This window comes from Solanum tuberosum, unplaced genomic scaffold (assembly GCF_000226075.1).
Source record: "Solanum tuberosum cultivar DM 1-3 516 R44 unplaced genomic scaffold, SolTub_3.0 scf00068, whole genome shotgun sequence".
Taxonomy (NCBI): Eukaryota; Viridiplantae; Streptophyta; class Magnoliopsida; order Solanales; family Solanaceae; genus Solanum; species Solanum tuberosum.
The window spans coordinates 53,542-60,871 of NW_006238994.1; the positions used below are offsets into that span (position 1 = coordinate 53,542).

The window sequence follows — 7,330 nt, forward strand, 5'->3', positions numbered from 1 at the left end:
AGAAATTAAATCTCTTTTTGACCCAAATCAAACGCCCTGAATGCGTCCCTATTGTTAACAACAAAAGGAAAGAAAGAAAAAGAGAAAATACATAAATTTCCCATTGAACTTAGACCTTATTTTGAAGTAGACACTTAAAGTTTGCGGAAGTCCTATTATCCCACTGAACTACTTTCTATCAAACTAAATATGCCATTTTGACCCGCTTTTGCACCTACTGTGTTTTCACGTTTCCAGGACGCGTGAGTGTCTTAAAAAACAACCCCAAACCAATATAAAATGGCCATGTGGCATTGTAAATTGAATTCTTTATTTTAGAAGAAGATCCATCTTCCCCAAATTAATTCAAACACCATTTATAGCCATGGAAGCTTGCTACAGTGCCAAGACGAGTCAACACTGCACTATCTCTCAAACTTCATTTCACTTTCACAAGATGAGTACTACATTAAGTCAACAACAATCCTCAAATTTCTGACTTTTATATAAAAACCCATTTTCAGAAAGAGGATACCACACGCAGATGCTAGCTTCTCCTTCGTCCACTGATAGTATTATTCAAAAATTGAAGAAAAACTCAGACAAAACACATAGAAAGCAAAAAAGAAAAAAAAAGAAAAGAGATTGACCTAAAAAATATTTATTGTTCATACTCCACTAGATTCTCTCAAAACAACCTCATTAACCGATACAAATAAATTAGAACTCATTAATATTAATTTTATGTAAGAATTGAAACAGCCCAAGGAGTGAAAATTGCATCAATCTTACCTCAAATCACTCAATATCACAATATTGGGGAAGAAAAGATAGAAAAAAAAATTGATTAGGAGAAAAGGTTAAAATGTGAGCGGGTCAAGGTAATAACCCGGCCTTTATAAAAACGGGTAGAAAAATATAAAAAATTATATTATTTTATTAGGGGGTGAGAGACACGCGAGGAGAATTGGAGTAGAAATTGCTAAAAAGGGCGTATTTAATTTGGTTGAAAATGGTTTAGTGGGGTAATAAGACCCCCGCAAACTTTAAGTGTCTACTTCGAAATAAGGTCTAAGTTTAATTTTAGAGTTTGACCTATCAAAAACTTTATATTAACAATATTTTTAGAGTTTGACTTAATATTAAAAAAATTACGTTTATTATATAAATTTATAACAACTTACCAAACGAATTAAATGCGTGATTTCTTTCTTTTCCATAATTGAACGGGATCTAATGATCCCAATGCCTCATTTGATCCATGTTAACATAATTCAGAATAGTTCACGCTTTTAAAAGTCGTACAAATCACACGTGATTTCTATTAAACGCTTTTCTAACAAATAGTCCAAAAAAAATTAGTCATACCTCCCTTTCTTTCATACTTTAACTAGCCCTAATAATCCAATTTACTCATTGAGCCCATATTAACCTAATTTTAAGTTATTTCACGCTTTTTAAAAGTTATTTGAATCACGCGCATAGTTATTATGTCAGCAAAAAATATTTATTACGCACAAATTTAATCGATTCTACAAGATATTAATAAATCCACATCATGAAATAAAATATCTAAATAAAACATCGTGCCAATTTTAAACGTCGGTCTAGTATTAAGCTTAAACAAATAATATACTTAGGTTAGAGGTGTTTCTTGGAGTTTTTTAATTTTTAAAATGAGTTCTTATTTGGTCAAAATAAGGAAAATGAAAAAAGAATAATAAAAACAAGAAAAACGAAGCGGTGTATACTTGTCCCGAGAAGAACAAGCTTCGGAACCCTAAAAAGGCAATTCACTTTGCATCGGCGCGAGACCCTTGAGGTGTACAAATTCTTCCCCGAAGAAACCCTAGATCAAAAATCTTGTTAATCCATGGATGATAGCTGTGCAGTCTGTGCTGAAACCCTTGAATGGGTTGCCTATGGAGCTTGTGGTCACAAAGATGTTTGCTCTACCTGTGTTGCTCGTCTTCGATTCATCTGCGATGATCGCCGATGTTGTATTTGCAAAACCGAGGCTGATGTTGTCTTTGTCACCAAGGTTCCCACTCTAATCTTCGTTTGATTGATCTATTAGATCGTTTTCGTTGTCTCAAAGAATTATTTACATTTGATTCTGCAAGTTTAGATTTAACCTAATTGTTTGAACATTCACATCTATTGAACTGATGTTTTATATCTAAGTTTCAACATTGGTGATGACTTATGTTATGGATGTAGGAGCTATCATTAGGTTTGCAATCTCAAAACCCCAATAAATCTGTGTTTTTGTAGACCGATGTTATGATTATATAGTTTGTTATTTGTGGACTAGGTTGATCAATCGAGATTTTACCTAATAATTGCACCGGCATTATATTGAATTGCTGCTCTGGTATTTTAGGGAGTGATCTGTTTGCAATTTTATTTTTTTGATAATTGATGATCTTCTCATGCTTCGTGTATTTAGTCTGCTTATAAATATGAATGTACATTTATTGAGATGTTGTTCAACCAAATTTTACGTGGAAGCAAGCACAGTATTTCACTCTATTGAATTGCTGTTCCATTTTGGTTTTAAGACTGAAGATCCATGGTTGTGATTTTCTTATTATTTCCCCCCCTTTTCTGTGTTGCAGGCTCTAGGAGATTATACAAATATGATCGGTGACTTTTCAGTATTTCCATCTGAACCAAAAGAAGGCAAAAGTGGTTCTTATTGGTATCATGAGGACACCCAGGCTTTTTTTGATGATTTAGACCATTACAAGATGATCTTGGCAATGTGCAGGCTTTCTTGTAGTGTGTGTGATAAGATGGAAGGGCCAGATGGTGATGGAGTGAAGAGAAGAGCAAGGTTCAGAAATATTGATCAGTTAAAAGGTCACTTATTCCACAAGCACAAGTTGCACATGTGCAGCTTATGTTTGGAAGGAAGAAAGGTCATTTTCTGCAATATCTGATTCAGCTTTCATCTGTTGCATTTTTTTTGATATTATAAATATTTTGCTTATGTTGAGAGGGAATAATCATACTTACAAGATGCATACACAAAGTAGATAACCATACATGATTGCCTATTCAGCAGTTGAGTAATACTACCAAACTTTTGAGCTCTTTCCCCTCTCCTCCTGAATTTTAGGTCTTGTAAAATTTCCCTTCCCTATTTCCTCTATATGCTAGCAATAAATGCTGAAAATAGTCGCAAGTATTTCACTTGTTGGGACTTCTTGACATCGTCTTTTTTTCTAAAAATGAACAAACTACAAGTACACTCCCTGGCAGCACTCTCAGTGAACAGATTAATTACCACCTTGCCCTAGTAAAGTAGTAAGCCAAGTTCAAGGGTAATTCCATATAAGTTATAGTAAGGGAAATCGATCTGATGATGTTCCACTTTGGCTGCCTGATTGTTCTTACACTTGTTTAATATAAATATATTCAGAACCTAGTCATGAAGCCCCTTAATTACCCCCCTCAGTACAGCCTTGTTCATAATCTTGCTATCAAAGATGAGATACACAAACTCGACTGCAGAATTGAATGGTTCTTTTAACCCCCAAGGATGCTATTCAACATCTAGTCTATCTGCTCCGCTTAGTTTTTACTTCGAATAGCAGTTACATTGTTTGACAACTGAAACTTACAAGTGCTCTCAGTTGATAAAGAATGATATGGTTTCTCTGCCCTCCCCCAAAAGAAAAGGGAACAAAAAGAATAAGAAAGCACCATTGTCTATAACAATGGGAAGGCCCATTTGACTGGATTAGGGAAGAACATCTTAGCTCTTGATATTTTGGTCGTTTGGATTGGATTTGATTGCATACTGAAACTGTGTCGCCTAGTAAAATTGTGTTATGAGACTTTACAGATTATTATTTTTTTGTAATGGTAACATCAATGCATGCATATCAATCTTGTTAGCAACATATTGATCTGATTGGTGGCTTATTTGTCAAACAGATATTTATCTGTGAGCAGAAACTGTACACAAGGGCACAGCTGAATCAGCATATACACACAGGTGACTCTGAGGTTGATGGTACTGAAAGTGAAAGAGGTGGCTTCATGGGTCATCCTCTTTGTGAATTCTGTAGGACCCCATTTTATGGTGATAATGAGCTGTATTCTCACATGTCGACTGAACATTATACTTGTCACATGTGCCAGAGGTATGGTTTTATGTGTCCAATAACATGTTATAAGTTGGTTATCATCGATCAGTTAAAGCTCACGGTGGTTTTATCCATTGAATTCATGCAGGCAGCACCCTGGGCAATACGAATACTACAAGAATTATGATGACCTAGAGGTGGTCTTACTGTGCTATATCATCTGAAGCTTTCCGACTTCTTTCAGTGGTGCTTTTGATGCCAATTAAAGATGGTGTTTCTTTTTCATTTCAGATCCACTTCCGCAGAGATCATTTCTTATGTGAAGACGAGAGCTGTCTTGCAAAAAAGTTTATTGTTTTCCAATCTGAATCTGAGTTGAAGGTAGGATTTGTTGGCCTGGTGCAAATTATGAATAGCTGTAGCCTGTAATAAAACATATATTCATGCAGATTCAAGTTATTACTTTCATTTTATTTCATAGTTTTCATGGGCAGAGGTGTGTAACTTTCCTGTAGTAGATTTCTTTTGATGTCTTTATTTTTCTGTTCACATTTTCAGAGGCACAATACTCTCGAGCATGGAGGTCGTATGTCGCGTTCCCAACGCAGTGCTGCTTTGCAGGCAAGCCTCAACCCTGTCCTTGAATATGGAATTAAAAACAATCTTCTCCTAAAGCCACAAGGGAAGATGCGCTCATGGTGGCTCATTCATTAGCTGTTCCCGTTGTGTATATCCTGACATTTCATTCCTGGCGCTATGTTTGAGTCATGGTAGTTACAAATGATTTTTGTTTTCTTTTTATACAGATACCAACGAGTTTTCGATATCGCCGTAGTAGTGAACAGGTTAATCGTCGTGGAAGGGGACAATCATTTAGGCGTGATAACGCTGAGAGTGAACTCTCCATGGCCATTCAAGCCAGTTTAGAGACCGCTAATGCAGATGGAAGACTGCATGATACGTCAAGCAGGAGGAGGGTAGTTTCTGATCAAACGGTAACAGATGATGATGATCTCCTTGTTCAACCCTTTGATTCTTTGACTACTGATTCTGAGCCAGCTTCAAGATATCGACAAGCTGTGTCTCAAATTTCCAGAAATTCTCAGCTTGAAGAGTCTTCATTTCCCCCCCTTGCTGCACCTCCTGGTAATAGTCAACCAAGACCTCAGTCTGATGCTGTACCCAAGAACACTATGGCATCACATCTACGCCGAAAGCAAAACAAAAGTACAAAGCTTCCTAGTTCATCTCCTGCATGGCCAGCAACAACCGGTCACTCACCACCGGTAATTGGTCATCAGCCTGCCTGGCCTGTGATGAGTAGTGCATCTGGATCATCATCTAATTCCAGGCATAGTAAGGCAGTAGCGAACAAACCTTCTGCACCAGTAATTACCCGTGAACAAGCTTGGCCTGCTGTTAATAGTGCTTTTGGATCAGCATCAGGCTCTAGCCAGGTTAAAACGTCAACAGCAGCAGATGAACCTCCATCATCTAGTTATTTGAACTCTGTTGCTTCTCGATCTTCATTAGCACATGAATCATCTTCTAGCTCCGTTGGTTCATCCAGGAGTTGGGCCCACAGCAATCGAATTAGCCATTCCTCGTCAGCCCCAAACCTTGTTCAGAGTGGGTCCTTTGACTCTTCTACTACTGATTTTCCTCCAGTCTCTGCTGTGCAGACTCGCAAACTTCCTGCAAGTGGCCAGCAGGCAGTTACAAATGTGGAAGATGTTCAAACCGCAAATAAATCTTTGGTAGAAAGGATGCATATTGCTCTAGATTTTGATCAAGACAAATTCACTGCATTTAAGGACATCTCTGCGGAATATCGTCAAGGTTTAATTGATGCTGAGACATATCTGGCATATGCCGCGCAGTTTGGCTTGTCACATCTCGTTCTTGAGTTGGCTAGACTATGCCCTGATGCTGAGAGGCAAAAAGCATTAATTGACACCTATAATGCTAATTTTGGAGGCACTGTCCCTATACAGAATCGTCAAAGTGGTGTCAATCGCTTGAAAGATGGTAAAAGTTCGAAGAATGGTAAAGGCAAGTCAATAGATGCTGGAAGTGTTACTTCAAAGGATAATGTGGCAGATAACATTTTAAGTACTATGAGGAAATTGCAGTCTAACCATAAGATTCCTGAAGATGATGTGGAAGTTTTGTCAAGAGATGGTTATCGGTCTGCTAAAGGTAAATCAAAATTGACTCTGAATGAACCCGAGGAAGAATTGAACTCCCGAGGCAAGCCTTTAAAGCTGGATGCCCGCCAGAATGATTTGTCTGCTAAAGATGAGTCAAATCACATGCCAGGGAATAATGATGGGAAAGGCAAGCAGCGGAAGAAAACCTCCAAGTTTCACAGAGTTCGCTTAGGTGATGGATCTGTTGAAACGCTTTTGAATTTCAATAGTTCAAACCCTGATCTGGATCCGGACCCAGATCGAAAAGAGACATCAGATGACCAAAGTAACCCTGAAAGTTTGCCTGTGCGTGGTGTTTGGCGAAATGGAGGTGGTCAAAAGCTTGTAGCTATGACTTCCAAAGGTCCAAAAAAGTGATGCAGCAGTAGGAGGTAGAGGACAACAGGACTGCATTTTGGCTTGTAGTGAGGGGGTTTCGATTTTCCTTTCCTTTGGACATAATTCTTTGGCACCGGCTTTTGTAGCAACTTCAACATGAACTGTGGCTTGTCCATGCTTTGGAAAAAGGTTCAATCTCAAGTATTTATGGTTTTCAAACACAGCAGTTCTGCAATTATAGGCTCTGTTGTTTTTGTTTAATTGATAGATCCTTTCAATTCTGCCTTAACTATATGCTAGTAGCACAGATAGACAACTTTCTTCAAAGATTGGGTTTTAAAACTGTATATTGTTATACCAAGTACATGGATGAAGTGGTTTCGTTGATCAGTTTTCTGTGCCATTTTTCCTTTTGCGACTTTTTGATACTCGTTGCTGAATGGTGAACATCAATCAGTGAGATTCATATAGTCGATCTAACTTGGTTAGGAAAGTAGTATAGTTATTTTGTCCCTTGAGATTATTGTCCTGATCAGCGTCTATCTTTTTACTTAATCAGGGGTCATAGCAAGTATACATACTAGGTTTGTGCTTCTTTTGTCCATTTTTATTTCCTCATTATGCTAAAAAATATTTACACCTATTTTAACACATCAAGAGATTTTCTTTTTTGTTTTACTTCTGAATACTTTTCGACGGGTTTAAGTTTGGTTGCGTCTATTGCAGTAT

General features: G+C 37.5%; 1 protein-coding gene across 1 annotated transcript; it reads left to right on the top strand.

The window, feature by feature from the left end:
- The first annotated feature begins 1,694 nt into the window (after positions 1-1,694).
- On the top strand, positions 1,695-6,991 carry LOC102586461 (zinc finger protein 598-like). The gene is made up of 7 exons (XM_006345298.2): positions 1,695-2,020; positions 2,598-2,900; positions 3,922-4,130; positions 4,222-4,270; positions 4,365-4,454; positions 4,632-4,694; positions 4,880-6,991. Exons 1-7 carry the CDS (start codon positions 1,853-1,855, stop codon positions 6,638-6,640), a joined length of 2,643 nt encoding a protein of 880 aa, XP_006345360.1. The 5' UTR covers positions 1,695-1,852; the 3' UTR covers positions 6,641-6,991.
- The last annotated feature ends 339 nt before the right edge of the window (positions 6,992-7,330 follow it).

Excerpts from the sequence above, each read along its gene's own strand:
- LOC102586461 (XM_006345298.2), top strand. The coding sequence starts at position 1,853 with ATGGATGATAGCTGTGCAGTCTGTGCTGAAACCCTTGAATGGGTTGCC. Across the intron at positions 4,131-4,221 it reads ACTTGTCACATGTGCCAGAG|GCAGCACCCTGGGCAATACG; the intron begins GTATGGTTTTAT and ends GAATTCATGCAG. Across the intron at positions 4,695-4,879 it reads AACGCAGTGCTGCTTTGCAG|ATACCAACGAGTTTTCGATA; the intron begins GCAAGCCTCAAC and ends CTTTTTATACAG.